The sequence below is a fragment of the Vulpes lagopus genome, chromosome 6 (genome assembly GCF_018345385.1).
Source record: "Vulpes lagopus strain Blue_001 chromosome 6, ASM1834538v1, whole genome shotgun sequence".
In the NCBI taxonomy this organism is placed as follows: Eukaryota; Metazoa; Chordata; class Mammalia; order Carnivora; family Canidae; genus Vulpes; species Vulpes lagopus.
The window spans coordinates 27,959,905-27,980,094 of NC_054829.1; the positions used below are offsets into that span (position 1 = coordinate 27,959,905).

Consider the following 20,190-nt stretch of genomic DNA (forward strand, 5'->3'; position numbering starts at 1 on the left):
CCTCCTTACCTTTCTCACAGAGACAACAACACCAGCAGCACCCCCTCAAGCCTCAAATCTACCTTCACAACCATATATCTGGCACCCTGGGGCAAGACTCACAATTCCAAAGAGATATTAATTTTACAACTCTTGACACAAAAGTTGTTCATGATTAAATTGCCTATGGTTTGACAATCTAAAAATCTGGCTCCATCCAGACTCTCTTCCCAAAACCTAACCTCCATTACTCTATGTAAGCCACCTATGCCCCCAAGCTCACTGGTTCTGGTTGCTGTTCACTTTCTTCAGCTCCTTCTCTCTGCTGAATGCATCTCACCACCTGGAATATTGTTCTTCCCTTCTGCTTTCCACATAAAGCAGTCCTACTCATCCTTTAAAACTGAGTTCAAAGACTACTTTTCCACCAGTCCACACCTGACCTCTGAGCCTGGAAGTAATCACCCCCTCCTCTGATTTCATGTAACACTCTATTTGCACCTTTTTTTGAAAATTAACACTTAGACTATTACAGTTATTTCTGTACATCTTATGTCTCCTACCAACTGCGAATACATGCACACCTCTGTATCTCCCATAGCATCTAGACCAGTTCTTGTACAATAAGGGCTCAAAAACAATGTTATACAAAGGCCTTTACCTTGAAGGAGAATAGATCTCCCTCTGCATTGCTTGGGCAATCTTTGCTTTTTTAAAGAAAACCAAATCTGGGGCGCCTGGCCGGCTCACTCTATAGAGCATGTGCCTCTTGATCTCAGGGTTGTTAAGTTCAAGCCCCACATTCAGTGTAGAGATTACTTAAAAATAAAATCTTTAAAGAAAATCAAATCATATTTTTCAAGTATGACAAACCTAAGTTCCTTGAGTTTTGAATTGGAAAATCAGAGGATATGAGAAGAAAATGATATTCATTTATCAGTCAAGGCAGTTTAGGCAGAAAACATTTGTCAAGCTGTCAACCATCAGTCAACCCTACACACAACAAACACACAGGCAGCACCCCCAACTTTTAATGAGAGGCCTTACTTTGCGGTAGACTATCATATTTGGAGAACTTTCTTCTGGGTCAGCAATCCCCACTGCTCTTTGGTCCCCAGTTCCCTGAGCCATGCCGGATGTCTTCACTCACGCTGCAAAAATAAATGAACAGACCATTAAGACATGAAAAAATTCTATAGAGAAAGCTCTTAAGGCAAAGAAGTATCTTTTGGCAGGTGATATGAAAATAAAACATGAAGAATTTTATATTTTTTCTCTTGATTTCAGCAGTATTTAAAAAAATGTTTAGGGGAAACTGGGGTCTTGTTATCCATATACATTCTTCTAATCCCAAAGCAACATGTTCATTCATTATTTTCAGCCCAGAATCTTGTACCCTAAAGGTAAGCTCATGCCAGTTCTAAATAATCTCCTGAAGACAGATGAAGCACACTCATTTTGATGTTGATTTTGTCTTACCAAAGCTCACTTCCTGATTAATTCTATGTTTTAAAATCTGAAATACTTTATCAGGAAAATGCAAATCAAAACCACAAGGAAATACCACTTTATATCTACTAGGATGGTCATAGTAAAAAAGAGAAACCTCAAATAACAAGTGTTGACAAGGATGTGGGGAAATCTAAGCACTGTGTCTTGTGGTAGGAATGTAAAATGGTTCAGTCGCTATGAAAAATAGTCTAGTAGTTCCTCAAAAGTTAAACACAGAATCACCAATAACCTGAAAATTCAACTATATCCCAAAGAACTGAAAACAAATATTCAAACAAATACTTGAATACAACATTCACAGCAGTACTCTTCACAACAGCCAAAACATGGAAACAACTCAGTGCCCATCAACTGATGAATGGATAAACCAAATATGGTCTATCCCTACCACAGAATAAAATTCACCCATGAAAATCTGTAAAGTATTGATACAACATTGATTTATCTTGAAAACATCATGCTTAGTAAAAGAAGCCAGACACAAAAATCACTGCAATGGATTGAATGTTCACACCCCCATCCAAATTCATATGTTGAAATCCTAACCCCCAGTGTGACATATAACCTTTGGGAGGTGATTAATGCCCTTATAAGAGAACTCTCAGAGAGCTCCCTTCTGCCATGTGAAGACCTAGTGAGGGCAGCCTGGGTGGCTCAGTGGTTTAGCGCCGCCTTCAGCCCAGGGTGTGATCCTGGAGACTCAGGATTGAGTCCCACATCGGGCTCCTCGCATGGAGCCTGCTTCTCCCTCTGCCTGTGTCTCTGCCTCTCTCGTGTGTACTCTGTGTCTCTCATGAATAAAAAAATATTTTAAAGACATAGTGAGAATAAAGCCATCCATGGGCCACACACTAAATCCGCTCAAGCCTAGATCTTGGACTTTCCAGCTTCCAGAAATATGAGAAATAAATGTCTGTTGTTTATACGCCAGCCAATTTATGATATTCTGTTACAGCATCCCAAACAGACTAAGAGATATATTGTATAATTCCATTTATGTAGAATATCTAGAACAGGTAAATGTGTAGATACAGGAAGCAGGTTGGTAGCTGCCAACAGCTGGGCAGAGGATGGAATGGGGTTACTGCTTAATGGATATGGGGTCTCCTCTGGGATAACGAAAACATTTTTGCACTAGATAGGGGTGAAGGATGCAAAACATTGTGAATGTGTTAAATGCCACTGAAATATATTCTTTAAAGTAGTTAATTTTCTGTTATCTGAATTTTACCTCAATTAAGTAAAGTGAATATTTTTAATTTGACCTTTTTAAAAAGCCTGAAAAGGTATCAGTGAAACAATGACAGAATTTTTGAGAAACGAAGTTCAGTTCTTGGTATCATACGCTATTTGCTGTGCTACTCTGAACAAGTTAACCTATTGGGTTCTCTTTGTTAACTTCCTTTTAAAACAAAATGCTGAATGCCTGCTGTATACCCAGAATCATGCTGAGGCCCCTCCCTCTACATTGCTCTCATCAGTAAAATGTGAATTCCATGGAGTACTCACAGGTGAGGGTCTAATAAACTGAATGTGAACGTATCATATAAAGCCATAAAAGTCCTATACAAATGTTATCACTAAGCTGAGAGCCTGCCTGGGTTATTTGCACAAAATTCATAGGCTGTTCATCAAAGAAACTTTTATAAATACCATACTTGGCAGAAAAGGCCATTTCAATTCAAAATAAAAATGCAGGAAATATTTTATTGTAAAATAAGTTGGTACCAAAGGTCATTCCATAAAAACAGATTTGGATAGAAGATGGGCAAGAGACAGGAATTTGTCATTTGTGCTAAGAATTTAAATGCCCACAGTATAACCATTTGAATGTTGCTTGCTTTCTTCATCATTTGTGAATTAAGATGCATTTTTAAAGTTAGATTACATGAAGAGATAAAAAACATCCTTCTCTTATCTCTACGCATTGTAATATCAGTGTTTCTATGAATATAGTGCTACATGCAACGCTGATTATTAATTCCAATCAGTGACTTTTAAAGTTAAATGAACAACACACTTTTATTTTTCAACAGCTACTTATTTGCCTACTCCTTTGCCTGAATACAGAATATAACAGAGCATGAAAAACAAAAATTGAGTCCATTTATGTCTGCTCATTTATATATGTAATAGAGCCATTTTGGGGTTTCTGGCTTTATTTGTAAATGAACACTCTGACTTTAATGACCATATTATCTCCCACCTAGAAAACTGTTAAAACAGCAAGGTTGGGAATGACCTAGAAACAATCCTGTCAGCCCTACCTTTGCCTTTCCCTGGCCGCTCCCCGCCCCCTACAGAAACATTTCTGGTGTTACAACAAGCCACTGGTCCAGGACTGGGACTTCAGACTACAAGTGCAGGCAGACAGTCTCCATGTTAGGAATTTCAGTGAGTCTAGTATGTAGTAGAAAAGCTTCTATTTTTGGTTCCTCTAGCAGCTCATTTTGAAACTCAATGTCATTTAACTTTCCTGTGTCTAGAAAGGATCATTTCTAAAATAGTGATATAATCACTTTCCAGGCCATGTGTCAACAGATGCTAGAGAAACAGGATGCAAAACCTACACAGGTAAGGAGGTTATAATTATATTCATTGACTATGATGCTAGAGTTCATGACATTAAAGGGCTATATTTTCATTCATTACAATATAGCATGAAATATTTATTTTTAAATGAAGTACAATAGAAATGAAATAGGAATATTTTACATCTCATGGTAGCAGAACCCCAAAAACTTCTTCATGCTATATATAAATAGCATGTACGCATACAAAGTAAATAATTCAGGACCTTTTATTTTAATATTTGGAGAATGTGAATGTTTTTCTGAAAACGCACACCTACATTTCAACAGAAAGAAAGCACAGTAATGATATTCTTTTCCTATCATGGCTTACAGCTAACAAAGGGGAGAACTGAAAACACCTTAAGAGCTTGATTTTTGAAGTCCCCAAGAAGAGACAGGTAGCTAAGTGGTTACAAGCTGGCATCTGTCATCAGACCGATCTACATCCGAATTTAGGTTCCACCACTTACAAGCAGTGAGACCTGAGGCAAGCTACTTCACCTCTCTGTGCCTTTGCTTCCTTATCTGTCACCACCATCCCAGCATAGTAGAAAGCCTTCTGAACTGAGTGGCCTGGTTCCCCAAACTGATTGCAATTAACTAGCTGTCAGAACCAGGTGAGGCCACAGCGTCTCTGGACTCCAGGTGGACAATAACTGTAAAACCCTGCATCTTCACTATTCCTCCCAGCTGCCCAGAACCTCAGAACTTCATGTTTCTAACTTTCCTTCAAACCACCTCTCTTCAATCATTACTGCCTATATCCTAGCCTGTGTCCTTGAGTCATGGCAATGCTCATGCTGAACTTGTCAAAGAATCACAGAACTGCTGGAGTGAAGCGTCCCCTCCCAGACTGGGCATCCCTCCCCTTGAAGTAATTTCCGTAACACTACCACCCACCACCAGGTGCGGTGGGACTCAACATTTCTTCTTGGAGCAAACACACGGAGCATCCACTCACTCAAGCTGCATGCTAGGCCCTGGAGATATAAAGATAAATCAGACACAGATGCTCTCATTAAAGTGTTCAGAGTCCAGGAGGGGGGACAGACATGGTCCACAGACACAGGACATCGTAACATGTGGGTGTTTGGTTATCCTGGCACAGGATAGAACCTGGCAACTGAGATCAGAGCAGAAGGATGGATAGGAGTCTGGGGGAGGCAGAAGAGGCCATTTCAGCCTAGCGGACAATGCAGGCATGGCCATCTGAAGTCCCAGAAGCAGTAGGCACCCAAGAGAAAAAAAAAAAACATGAAGACAATATGATCTCAAGGAGATTAAGTGGATAGTCAAATGCGGGGTAAGAAAAAACGGCTTCGCACCTCTCTTGGTTTACTCATTCAACAGGGATCTCTACTAAAGCCAATTCTGCTTGGGTTGGAGTCTTTGTCGGTGGGGTTCACCCCTCTATCCCCAACACCTAGAAGAGGGTGTGGCACAGAGTAGGCACTCAAATATTCCTAAATGATGAAATTGATAATATTCTACCAAGATGCAGTGCACTCCTTCAGGAACATTCATCTAAATAAAATGCCATTAAAACTGCCCCACAAAGAAGGCTCTTTAATGACAAAGAACTATGTACAGAATCAGATTTCCCCCCCAGAATTTATTGGTATGAGTCAGCCCTGAACTCAGGAATCCATGAGCTATCTATATTTATTTGAGAGAGCATGTGGCACAAGCTGGGGAGGGGGGAGAGGGGCAAAGGGAGAGGGAGAGAGAGTATGTTAAGCAGACTGCACGCCCAGCACGGAGCCCAAGATGGGGCTGGATCTCACGACCCTGGGATCATGACCCGAGCTGAAATCAAGAGTCAGACGCTTCACCGACTGAGCTGCCCAGGTGTTCCATCCATGAGCAATTTAGATAAGAAGGAATATGTGGGAGGATGGAAAGTATAGTGAGGAGAGACCCTGTGAATAACAGAACAACTGAGCATTTCTATGACTCAAACTCTGATTAGTGAATCTTCTGCAAATCAGGACTGCAATTTACTCCAAACTTATGTTGCATCCGTAGCTTGCAGTTACAACAAATGCCAGCTGTCTTCCTTTGTAATGCCAGCCTCTCTAGAGCAAGCAAAGCCTAGAGTCCAGCAGATAACAATGCTGAGCCCAGCAGGTAGAAGGACCTCAGTAATGTGGATAAGGAAGGGGCTTTGAAGTCACACCTGAAATAGCATCTCAGCTCTGGCTACACCAAGACTGCTGGGTAGCCTTTGGCAGTTGACCACCTCCCCCCTCACTCCCACCTGGAAGATGAGACCCCTCTACTTTGCAGAGTTGCTTTTGAAGAGAAATAAAATAAGGCATGCACATTCCCTGGTGCAGAATGAAGGTAGCGACTGACCGGCAGTCTGGTTTCATGAAATCCCAGGCCACCAGCATCAAAATCGTTGGAGAAACCCTTCCCCCCACCTCAGGGATTCAGAGATGAAGCCATCAGCTGTTCAGCAAGCCTCTCTGGTGACCCTGACACACAACCAAGAGACCACCTCAGTGACATGCCAGTGCCTGTGAGATCACCATCACATGCCACTGAACGTGTTAAACGTCATGCCTACCCCTCTCTGTATCTAGCCCTCAAAATTCTATTCAGGGAAATATCTTGTGGGAGAGGTAAACAAAGCCTGACTGTAATATAGCCTGAATATTTGTGCTGCCAAAGAAGAATTTCTGTTGATGTGATTTCCTCTCCTCCATATTGTATCAACTTCACATTGTCTGCCTCAGCCCATTAAAACCCAATGGATTTTTTTTTTCTGACATCAGCAATGTTAAGCACTTGAGGAAAAAAAGATTTACAAGATGTGTGCTAGCTCAGTAGTACAAGCTTGTTTATATAGCTGTAATCTGACTGAGTGGGCAGGAGCCTCCAGGGGGGAAAAAGAAAGAACAACGACTCTGAAGTACACATGACTCTTCCTGTTTAGTGGTCCTGCTGACGTGATGGCTTCTATATAGGCGAACTCAAAGTCCAGGTGCTCAGTGACAGAGCAAGAGTCGGCCGCAGGTCTGACACCAAAGATCTTAAAGCAAGGTGCTAGAGCTCAATCCCTAGGGGCCAGTTTTGGTGGCCATGCCAGGCACCCAGGATTCTGCTGGGATGTAATCGTTTGATCATTTCAGGACGTTAGTTAGCATTCAGTGGTTCCCAAAAGCTGGTCCAGACCTGAACCAGACTGGCAGCCACAGAACCACCCAGGGTGGACTCTAAAGATACAGGTTCCTGGGTCTCATGCCCCTCAAAATTCCAATCTGGTAGGCCTAGGGTGGCCCCTGGAGATTTATTATGTAAGCAGTCCCCAGGTGATGTGGAAGCCCAGTCAGGTCTGGGAACCACTGACCTGGATTCCACGAGCCTGACTTCTCTTCTTCTCTTCGCCTAACCCCTCCACCCCAGCCACACTGCCTACTGTCTGGGCAACCATGTGGAGGTGGAGCTCCTTCAGCTTCCCTTGTATTTAGGCAGAAACTCTCTGTACTGAAAAAAAAGCAAGGGTCCTGGAGTCAAAGAACAGGCTTTCAATCCTGGCCAGGCCATGTGATCATGAACAACTTAGGGCTATACTTACTTAGCGTCTCTGAGCCTTGGTTTCCTCATCTATAAAATGGAACAAATACTGATGACCTGTATCAGGGGTTCTCAGCCTTGTCTGCCTCTCAGAATTGCCCAGCAAAGGTATCACAGCAATTCTAACAAGTGGCTGATACTATTCCCACTCGACAGATGAGAAAACTGAGGCCCAAGAACATAGGTCACTTGCCAAAAGTAAAGCAGCTTGTCAACCAAGAAACTAAAAATCCAAACCCAGGACTGCCTCCAATGCCCACATAATTTCCAATTTGTCAGACTTGGTCTCCAGTGACATCAAAATTCAAAATATATTCAAAATAATATTTTGTAAATATACAAAATTTAGTATATATTTAAATATAAAGTAGTTAGCAACTCTATACTACATATAATGTACTTAGTAGTAAGTACTTATGACACATAGTACAATTGATACATAGTAGGACCTCAACAGATTTGTGGTTCCTGCCTACTGCTTCCTAGTATATCAGTGAGGTTGACTTCCCCATACTAACCCAACCTTAAGACATATAAATACAATCCTCTTTAAGTTGCCACAGCTGCCTTACAGCCCAAACAAACTAAATTTTTGTTAAAAGCTGCTTATAAATATAAATATTTTTGCATTCTTCATACTAAACAAAAGTCCTTAAAAAAATTAATCTGGGAGGGAGAAGCAGAAAGTTTTTCACATAATGTGATGTGCTTGGTCATGTGATATGGCTCACAGTCCTATTACTGCAATTGCTACTCCAAGTTCAGCTCCACCCAGGCATCCTCTCTCACCAGGGCTCTGGACTCCACACTTCCCTGGACAGCCCCAGACCCTGCCAACTCATCCATTCTTCTTGCCTTTCCAACTCTTCCCTAAACAGTATGCCCGCTATGTCCTTCCAACCTCCTCTCTGAACTCCGACCTTCAGTGACCTTCATGAAAACCTGGCTTCCCCCCAAAACACTCTCCTCCCCTGAAGCCCAGCTGTTCTCATCCCCACATATCTCAAACCAGGAAGTAAGAGAAGCATCCTCCTGGCTCCCCATTGCTGCTTCAAACTATTTCCCTTCCATCTTCCTACACAAGTTCCTGCACTTGTGGCACTCAGACCATCCAGCTATGCCTCCTGGCTCCCCATTGCTGCTTCAAACTATTTCCCTTCCATCTTCCTACACAAGTTCCTGCACTTGTGGCACTCAGACCATCCAGCTATGCCACTTTCTACCCACCCTCACTACTATTTCCTGCCTCCCTCCCATGAAGCCTTTTCATCTCCTAAGAACTCCTGCTTCCCATTCTCAGAGGTTTTCTTCTCCATCCCTCACTCCTTCATCAATCTCAATAACTTGAACATCAGAGTCAAAGATCTATCTGGAAGGTGGGTTTCTCCATCCTTTTATTTCCCAACCTAAACCCTTTCCTCCACCCCTCTACCTCAGCCACCATTGCACATGGCCACATGCTGAATCCCATCATCAATGGTGACTGTACCACCTCAAATCCCAGTTCACTTACCAGTTCTTTCCAATCTATTTACTTGACATTCACTGCACACATTTTTTCAAACTTATTTAGACACTTAATCCATGGAACTCATAAGTTTTTTTACCCTCCATTACTACTCCTCCTCACTCTGCCTTCACATCCTTCTCTCAGTAGTCCCATCATTTTAGCCACTCATAGTCACACCCTTGCAAACATCCTCAACTGCCTCAATATGCCCTTTCTGTGGCAGATTTCCAGGCAAAACTCTGATGCTGATGGACCCATAATATCCACCATATAATATCCACATATCTCAACATCTAAACTCACACCCAAGCAGGTGTACTCTTTGTGGTGGGAGTGAGGAAGAAATCACACAACCAGACTGACTATATTTTAAATTCATGAGCACAAACTTTAAATTAGTCAACACTGCCTGTCAAATCTAAGATGTTTTCCCAACGAGTTTGCTGTCTCCCTATCTGAATTGGCTAGCTCATGTACTCTTTTTGCCCAAGCTTCACACACAGTCTCAGTTGATAGGCTCACTTCAAAATTCGTTGAAGAAATGGAAGCCATCAAAAGGCAAGTCTCTCATCTTGAGGCACCTTCATCTAAACCACCATGTTCTTTGACTTCCCTCCTCTTGCAATAGAGGAAGTGTTGCCATATTTACTAAAGGGAAATTGCTCCACTCTTGCTCTTAATTGGAAGATGATAGAATATTCCTCCTCACTTATCCCCTAGCACCACACCAACAGGGCTCTAGTATAATAACAATGGATTATAGGCCAAACATCTGCAAGGCACAAACTCTCTGAGGACTTCTTATGTCAAGAGAGGATACATAAACAAGGACACGAGGGGAATTTGAAGTTTCTAGCACCTACAGCTACAGCTATACACAGTTAAACACAGCTCAACTCTTGGCCAAATTAAATAAAACCTTGCATGAAAGGCCTAGTTACCTTAATTCCCACTACCGGATACACTATGCGTGGCTTTTGACAAAAAAATTACAAGACATATATAAGGCAAGAAAAAAATACAGTCTGAAAGACAAACAATCATCAGGACCAGACTCAGGGCACAAATGTTGAAATTATCAGACAAGAAATTTAATATAACTGTGATTAAATATGCTACAGGCTCTGATAGAAAAAGCAGATGGTAATGAGGGCAGAGAGATAGAAACTCTTTAAAAAAAAAAAAAAAAACCTCAAAAAAGTAAATGCTAGGGGCAGCCCAGGTGGCTCAGTGGTTTAGCGCCACCTTTTGCCCAGGGCCTGATCCTGGAGATCCGGGATCGAGTCCCACGTCAGGCTCCCTGCATGGAGCCTGCTTCTCCCTCTGCCTGTGTCTCTGCCTCTCTCTCTCTCTCTCTCTCTCTCTCTCTCCCTCTCTCTCTCTCTCTCTCTCATTCTCTCTCTCTCATGAATAAACAAATAAAATCTTTAAAAAAAATAGTAAATGCTAAAAGTCAAAAACACTGTAACAAATGAAGAATGCCTTCCAAGGGCTCATTGGTAGGCTCAAAATGGACAAGGAAAGAATCAGTGAGCCTGAAGGTCAATAGAAACTTTCCAAACTGAAAAGAGAGATGGAGAGAGAGAGAGAGAGAGAGAGAGAGAGAGAGAGAGAAATTTTTAAGAACTGAGACAGAATAGTCAAAAACTATGGCACAATAGCCAAAGGTATAACATAAGTGTAATTGGAATGCCAGGAGAAGAAAGAGAAAGAAGTGGAAATATCTGAAGGTATAATAACTGAGAACATTCCAAGGTTTCTGGAATTTAAAAAGATTCCAATAAATCTAGGAAGGTCTAGAAACCACAAACCACAAACTAGAAATATCAGATAACACAAATCACTATAAATTTAAAATATATATATATACTTATATATATATTTTATATAAACCCTAGGTGTATATATTTAATTGCAAAAAATCAAAGAGAGAAGATCTCAAAAGACCCCACAGGGAAAAAACTCTTACCTTAAAAGGAACAAGCACAAGAATCACAGATGGCTTCTGATCAGAAACCACAGAAGAGCAAGAGAGTGGAGTGAAATAGCTAAAATATTGAAAGGAAAAACGCCAAATTAGAATTCCACACCTAGTAAGATTCTTCTTCAAAATGAAAAGAAAAATCATCTTTCTCAGACAAATAAATAATGAGTAAGTTTATCACTAGTAAATTTGCCCTTCAGGAAATGCTAGTTTAGGCAGAGAAAATTATAGAAGTCAAAAACTTGGGTCTACAAAAATAAAGAACCATCAAGGAAGAAATAAAGGGAAAATAAAATATTTTCCTTTTTTATTCTTAATTGATTTAGGAGAAAGGAATAGACATTCTTGAAGAACGTTCAAGGGACAAGAAAAAAAAAACATACTTTTTTTAAAGATTAGCATACCAGGGGCACCTCCGTGGTGTAGTCGGTTGAGTGTCCAACTTGATTTTGGCTCAGGTTATGATCTCAGGGTGTTGAAATTAAGCCTCTCATCAGGCTATACACTCAGTGGGGAGTCTGCTTAGATTTCTCTCTCCTCCCACTTCTCTGCCTCTCAAAATAAATAAATCTTAAAAGAGAGAGAGAGATTAGTATATTAAGGCCTAAGACAGAGCTCTGGAATAGCGCTTTGCAATCAATTAGTTCAAAGGTTGGCAAACTGCGGCCAAGGGGACAAATCTAGCCTGCTGACTGTTTTTGTATGGTCTGTGGGCTAAGACTGGTTTTTACATTTTTAGAAGGTTGAAAAAAGTTAAGAGGAATACTTTCTAACACATGAAAACTATACAAGAATCAAATTTCTGTGTCCATAAATAAAGTTTTATAAATAAACACTTTTGTTTACTTATTGTCTGTACTGGTTTTGCACTACAACAGCAGAGTTGAGTAGCTGCAAGAGAGACCATATGGCCCACAAAGCTCAAAGTATTTACTGTTTTGATCCTTTTCATAAAAAAACTTCCTGTTTCCTGAACAAGCCCAATCATTTAATTTTTCAGAGGATGAACCCAAAGTCTGAGAGATCAAATCATATTCTAACGTCATCTTGCTGGTTAGTAATAGAGGCAGCATTAAAATTTAGGTCTTCAGGTTCCAAGGATCTTTCCTCCCACATGAGAGAACTTACATTTTATTAGTATGAGCTCTAAGATCACTGTGTCTAATACTACTGACTATAGGGACTGCAGAAGCAACGCTTATTATTCTCTGATTTCACATGATAAAGACTGTATCACTGCCAGGGAAGAAGTAGGAGTGACAGAGAAGCTTTGCCAATTTTTATACACAAGAAGGGGATGACTAAGAAATAAAGAGGAGTGCGTGTTCCCAGGGGACCCAAGAAGAAAGGCACTCCTATTGGCTTTTTTTTTTTTAAGAATGTCAGTTATATTCCTTGATTCTTTTTCTTTCTTCTTTTTTAAAACAGGTAAAATAGGTATCTTCTTACCCCAAAACTAGGCATTTAAATATCAAGTGCATCTATTCTATGACTCCAGACTGCCTACATTTGCAGCAGCAGTAATACCCTTTTCTCTTCTGGAGATAGCAAGATTTAAGAAACAAACAAAGAAAAAAGATCTATTCAGGAAGCTCATCAGGCAGAAGCAATATAGGTCAAAGAAATAACAATTGAATAGGTTTCTAGAGCTGCTTACACTTTTACTTGTATTTGATGGAAGACAAAAACAGTACAATTAGCATGTACCACTTCCTACAGGGTGGGGGGGGCGGCTACCTTATTACAGAACAACCCTCAAGAACTAGAAAAGACAGATAATATTTGAAAAAGGAGAGGCAAAGAGGACATGTGAGACCAAGATCCAAAAGAAAAGGGAAGTGCAGAGGTGAGCCAGATATTCCATGCAACTACTCTGTAAGCATGTAGTCAAATTCAACGTCTATCCATGAAAATACTCTTAGCCAATTTTGAAAGTAAAGGAACTTGCTTAACCTGATAAAGGGTATTTATGAAACATAGCAACCATAATATTTAATAGTCACACTTTGAAAACTTTCCCACTGAGATTAGGAATGAGACAAGGCTGCCTGCTATGACCACTTCTATTCTGTGTTATCATAGAGGTCTAAGCCAGCACAACAGGCAAGAAAATAAAAGGAAAGGAAGGAAGGGAAGACTGCAAAGGAAGAAGGTAGTTTGATTGTGTACATGGAAATTCCATAATAATCTACACAGAATTATTTGAATTAATAAGTGAATTTAGGAAAGTCATTGGATAAATAAAAATCAGCTGTATTTCTGTATACCCACAGACTAACAACCAGAAAATATGTTTTAAAATGCTATCATTTATAATAGCATCAACTGACTTCAAATACTACAACTATATCTGAAGAAAGATGTGCCATACCTTTACCACATGGAGAACAGAGATGAATAATTGACGGGATACACCACATTAATGAATTGAAAGAGGCAAAATTTTAAAGACATTAGTTTTTAAAAAAAGACATTAGGGGATCCCTGGGTGGCTCAGCGGTTTGGCGCCTGCCTTTGGCCCAGGGCGTGATCCTGGAGTCCCAGGATCGAGTCCCACATCAGGCTCCCGGCATGGAGCCTGTTTCTCCCTCCTCCTGTGTCTCTGCCTCTCTCTCTCTCTCTCATAAATAAATAAATAAATAAATAAATAAATAAATAAATAAATAAATAAAACCAAAAAAAAAGACATTAGTTTATTCCTAAATTGGGCTAGAGATTTAATTCTGTCCCAATCAAAATCCCATCAAAAGAGGCTTTTAAAATTTGTAGAGTAATGCATATGTCTAAGAATTAGACATTCCTTAAATAAGAACAAAACTGGACACATGCTATCAGATATGGACTCCTTATTGAGCTATATTAAGACAGTGTGGTATCAGAATAAGAATAGCCAAATAGAACAATAGAAAGTGCTAGAAAGCAGATAGAGGTCTACATATAAATGATCACCTGATTTATAATGAAATGACCTTTCAGAGCTGTGGAAGAGACTTTTCAATAAGTAGCATAGGAGGTTAATTGGATATACATGTGGAAAACAAAATAAATATGGATCTCTTTTTTATGTCATGGGTAAAAAAAAATCAACCTCAGGTGGATCTTTTACCTACAGGTAAAAGGCAAAACAATTGGGCTTCTACAAATCAAAATAGGAAAATAACTTCATGACCTTAGGGTGGGCAAACATTTCTTCAGCAGTCACAGAAAACGATAACCATAAGGGAAGAGGTTAGCAAGTTGAATTACACTTATAGCAAGATCTCCTAATCAAAGAGAGTCAAATGGCAAGCCACAGAATAATAAAAGATATTTTAAATACATATAACTGGGTAGAATATTTGTATTCAGATTTGTTTTTAAAAATTCCTACAAATCAATAAGGAAAAGACAATCCAATTTTAAAATAGGCAATAAACTTGAACAGAGACTATAAAAGAAAACAAAAGTGACCAAAAAAATATTAGAAAGACACAACACAACACCATTAGTCACCAGGGCAAATCAAAACCACAATGAAGCACCACTACATACCCACCATAATGTCTAAAATTTAAAAGTTTGACGATCCCAAGTGTTGACAAGTAGGTAGAGAAACCGAAACACTCAAACTGATGACAGGAATATAAACTGGTACAACCACTTAGAAAAACTCTTTGTAGGGATCCCTGGGTGGCGCAGCAGTTTGGCACCTGCCTTTGGCCCAGGGCGCGATCCTGGAGACCCGGGATCGAATCCCACGTCAGGCTCCCGGTGCATGGAGCCTGCTTCTCCCTCTACCTATGTCTCTGCCTCTCTCTCTCTCTCTCTCTGTATGACTCTCATAAATAAATAATAAAAAAAAAATTAAAAAAAAAAAAGAAAGAAAAACTCTTTGTAAGAACTTACTAAATTTGGAAATACATACCGCAGTCCCAGCAATCCGGTCTTAGGGGTATACCATGCAGAAATGCATTCACATGTACACCAAAAAACACACAAAACAGTTTAGAGCAGCATTATTCATAGTAGCCCTAAACTGGAAATGTCCCAAATGCCCATCAACAAATAGTAGATGAATGAACCATCTGGAAAATGTTACAAAGTGGACTGCTATACAGCAATAAAAAGAAACTACTGCTCCGCATCACAATGTGGAGGACTCTCTCAAATAATGTGCACAAGAAGCCACAAAAAAGGGGGTATATACATATATCTAAAGTTCCATGTATATTTCATCTACTTTCAAAATTGGAACACCATGGTATTAGAAGTTGGTTTAGTAGTTACAATGGGGGAAAGAGACGGTGTAATTATTGGGAGGGTACATGAGGTAGTTTCCAGGGGAACAGTAATATTCTCTCTCTTGATCTGGGAGTGAAAATATGGATGTATGTACTATTTGAAAATGTACTGAGCAATGATTTATGTGCTTTTCTGTGAATGTCTGAATGTCTTACCCTCTAAAATTGTATGTTTAAAGAAGAATAGTGCAAATATTCTGGGAGAAGGATACAGCATCTCTTGTTCTCAAGGGGCACCTGAGCTATCTCAGGTATAGCAATGCAAAAAGTGATAGAGCTGCAGGATTGCAGGGATGGTGGATGAGCCAGAGGTGGTGTCTGTCACCATTAGACACACTCGCTCTGGCATCTGTGCAGCAGCTATAGATCAGAAGCAGTAATCCTTGAATGAGAAAGCTGGTAGAGAAGCGAAACGAGATTAGAAACACACAATTGAGGGAATGTTTCACATTATCCAAAAGCTTTATTTTGGATAATGAAATTTTCCAACTCTTACACAAAGTATCTCACAATTTTCAAATAGTGGCTGAAATACTCTGCATTCATTCTACTGTCTAGTAAATGAAACCCAAAGTCCTTCAACCAGGTTAGAAGATTGAGACAGCTACTGCTTCTTATTATCCAGTATATTTTTTGCTCTCGAATTTGCTTCTTAGAGGGAAAGATGGGCCCATGATCTATCCCAGTTAGAGTATGCTGTATCACTGGGCATACTAATTGGATTAAGTTAGACAATCGGGACCAATCAGGATCCTTCCTGGAGACCAAGATAAGGACACTGGAAAAAAGAAGACCCCTTTCATGTGAGGGACAGTGTGAAAAGGATATTAGTAGATGGACATGAGAGACCATCTTCTTTTTCTCTAGTGTCACCATAGGAAGAAGTCAAGACAATGAGGTATCAAGTTAAAAATGCTGACAGTCCCATTCAAGTCCCTGGATCCAGCCATGCCTGAATTCCCCGATGTATGAGTCACATAAATTCCTTTTCTTGAGTTGGTTTAAATTTTGCTTTAATTCAGTTCTTTCAGGTTTTTTTCTATAAGCCAGAAAGCCCTGAATCTCCATTATCACCCCCACCACTATGTATGTATGTGGCATTCAAGTACCCAACAGACTGGACCCAATTTGAATTTCTAGTCTTGTCCAATCACTGTCCATCTTCCTATGGCCAACAGCATGTCCAATCTCAACCTCGGGAAACATACCCCATCCAAGAATTACCAATAAGCCAAGTTCAACTTAAACCAATCTACTCCCAAACACACATTTGATAGCCAACACGTCATTCCTGGTATGGATGATTAGAAAATACAAGAAACTGGGGCTTAGGCACAGATTTTTGTAAAGTGGGGGAGGGAGGTTGTAAGGCAGATGGCAGGCAGGGGAAGCGGTTTTTGCAGAGAAGCTTTTGAAAGCTACAGGAAGCCAAAGAAATGAAAACCTGGAATTGACAGCATATGCTTTGGCACGAAGCTAAATACCCTACGCATTGGGGTGAGACATCTGAGAACTTCCTAATCAGTTCTGCCAAGCAAGTTAAATGAGGTTTATCCCAGATTCATCCACTTTACCCTTGAGCCACAGGAAGATCTGGGAGTCAGCGGTCAAGCTCTCAGTCGGAAAGTCTAAAAGGTATTGAATGTTTGGACAGACAGCCTGACACCGTGCAGGGAAGTAAGTACTCATTTATTTGCACAGGAATTGTGTATTGACTCTAATAAAGCAAAACCATTACAAGCATTTCAGCAGGGGAGTGACCTCTTAGAAAAATAGCAACTAGAAATTCACCATGACACACTCTCTATTACCAACAGAATGTGAAGAAAACGTCACTCACAATCTACTTTGTTTTCTCTTTACTTTCGGTAAACATAAATATTTATTAAACAATATTGCTTACCATCTAGATTTCCCTTATCCCTGTATCCCCTTAAGTTTCAAGTTCACTAACATGGACTTGTCCTGCCTAAAGGGTTGTTAAGGACCTGATTCTCAAGAGGGGGATATTCTTTGCCCACTTTTTCATCTCTGTCCTTTTATTTACACTGAAATGCCTCAAGCATACCCTCGCTACCTCTATCCCCCACCCCCATCTCTGCAGGCCACAAAGCCCTGGGTTATCAAATGTCCAATTCACCCATCCAACATATTCCATGAAATCTCTTGGTAAATCTCTCCCCCATCCCATTTACATGTGCCTGTCTTACCACATTCTGGTTCTCTTTTCTCCCCCCACAGAATTTTAAACTTCTCGAAAACAGGAGTCATACCTCATTAATCATCATCTAGAAAAGGCTGTTCAGTAGTGGGACCTACTGCCGATGAGGACAAGCCAGGCGAAAAGCAGGGAGGAACAGCAGAGACCTTAGGCAAACTGTGCCCTGGTGGAAGAACCCCCACCCTCACCCCAACTAAACGCTGCCTGAACCAGAGACTTCCAGGAACAATCTCTCTTTCAGTAATGCCCTCGGAGCACTCACAATTTCTCAGCCCTATTCTTCATTTGGGGAGAATGCAGATCAATACTGTTGAGCTACTTTGTGCAATGTCACAGACCCTGGGGTTCCGGCAGAAGCCAGCCAGCAGCCAAGCCCCTAAACTATCTGCCATTCTAAAAGGTAAAGTGCCTTCCCCTAAAAAAAAAAAAAAAAAAAAAAAAAAAAAAAAATTCTAAAATATAATCAATAAATTTATTCTTTGGGAATGCATCCTTTCTATTTTGACCAGCTGCTGAATCAGTCTTTGTTTTAGGATGTATGGTCAGCAAAATGATATAATGGCATCTTCCTGCTTGGTTTGGAATCTGAATACAGTAGCACTTACATAGCAGCTTCAGGGAAAAATACATTGGACATTTTTTCAAGTTGCTTTTCTCCTAGAGAGGTCACAAACATGAAAAACAAAGCTAGCTCAAACAAGTGTTTGGCTTGGACTGGGCAATGTACATCTACATAATGTTTTTCTAATTGAAATGAGTTGCTAGTGACTAAAAATGAATGGCAACAACAAGGCTTTCTGAGCAGCACATACATACCCTTTGCTTTAACACAGTCCTCACCTGTCCCTGATACCTTCCCAGCCCTGAGGTTCAGTGTCACACGCCATTCATCATCACACATGGGTGGCTTGGTTTGCTTTTAGAAAAAAATAAAAGTGTTGTTTGGTAACCATATTTCTATCAAAACTGGGTCAGAAGGCCCCATGTTTCCAGGAACATGGGTTCTTAACTCTGAAAGCAAACAATAATTGCTTTACTCACCAATTATCAACACCTTTACCTGCAAAGCTTGCTGTTATCCTTCTCTTCACCTATGAAATTTCCACCTATTTCTCAAAGCCTGTCTCTACTAGGTCTGATCATACAATGTTCTCCCTCTGCACCGAACTGTACTTACTGGCTTTGTTATCTATTTGCTACCTAATCTGACTTATAAAATTCCATGCATTTTTTCCTAAACTGTCATTAACATCCTTCATTGTAAATTTTCTGTTTATTTCTAATATCTCTCCAAGATAAGTAAAATGATCTGAAAGGTAAGGTTTAAATCTGAATGGTTTAAATCTCTCAGCGTCAGACTCCTAACTCGGGGAAATGAACAAGGGGTAGTGGAAGGGAAGGTGGGCAGGGGAATGAGGTGACTGTGTCATGGGCACTAAGGGGGGCACTTGATGGGATGAGTACTGGGTGTTATACTATTTGTTGACAAATCAAACTCCAATAAAAAATATATATCTACAAAAATAAATAAATAAATCTCCCAGTGTCCCTCTACTCAATAACTATCTCACATAGTGCATGTGGTTGAACCTCTTCTTCAGCCTCAGTCTTTTTGTCCATAAAATGGGAGTAATAGCACCTAATTCTTGCTAAGAGGCTGTGATCTACAAAAAGTTTACAAGTGCGGAGAATTATCAGTCCACTGCTTTAAGACAGATTCACAACTTTATAGGACAGGCGACTTTTTATTTAGAAAAACAAGTGCTTTCTCAAGCATATACTATGTGAGTGGCCTTGTGTGGGATCCAGGATAAAAATCATGGTTTTAAAAAAAAAAGCAGACCACAGACAGTGGGTGAGACAAATATTAGTGTATAACTACAAACCAGGATGATGACTTCAGTATATCATCAATCCAAGATTATCTAGCCAGGCAAAATCAAGTAAACAATAAGAATGGGGGTAATAACCATTTGCACCTTGTATCCACACCTACACCTGCCCACACACCTGCACCCAGACTAGTCCATGCATCTCTACCAATACTTGTTCATCCTCCCTCCCATATTCATCCACCTCGAGCTGCCACTCTACAAGTCAATAACTCTACAAATGTTCACCAAACTCCTATTATTCCAAACACTGTAAGAGATACCAAGGGTAGAGGCGAAAAACACCGCAAGGTGTTTCAAGGGTGCTTCAAGGGTGGCTCACAATCTGGCACGAGACACAGCCAGGCAGCAGCAGTCTCTGATTTTCACATCTCTTCCCGTGGGCATTAGAGGCCTTTAGGCTTGAGGAAACAGACTCATCCTCGGTGACTGCAGAGGCAGATCTTTCCCATTCCACCCTCTCCACCTAGTGTCTGGGCCACTTGTTTTCTATGAGCCTTCTCAAATCCACTCTTAGAACTATGGAGCAGATTCTCCAAGGGATTTGGGAGTGCCTCAAATGCAAGTCCCCAGGAACAGAAGAGGGAACCATTACCCTGAAATACAGACTTCCCAAGAGATTCACTTTGGAGGAGGTCATTGAGAGGACGTGACCACCTG

The 20,190-nt window shown here is 40.4% G+C and overlaps 1 protein-coding gene across 5 annotated transcripts in view; it reads right to left on the minus strand.

Annotated features, from left to right (window-relative positions):
• RGS6 (regulator of G protein signaling 6) overlaps positions 1–20,190 on the minus strand; it is a 548,429-nt gene that overhangs the window by 523,089 nt on the left and 5,150 nt on the right. For all 5 annotated transcript variants that reach the window (XM_041759142.1, XM_041759143.1, XM_041759144.1 and 2 more), the window contains exon 2: positions 1,027–1,130. In XM_041759142.1, the coding sequence (XP_041615076.1) occupies positions 1,027–1,110 (84 nt within the window). In that variant the 5' untranslated portion in view covers positions 1,111–1,130. The remainder of the gene's footprint in view (positions 1–1,026; positions 1,131–20,190) is intronic.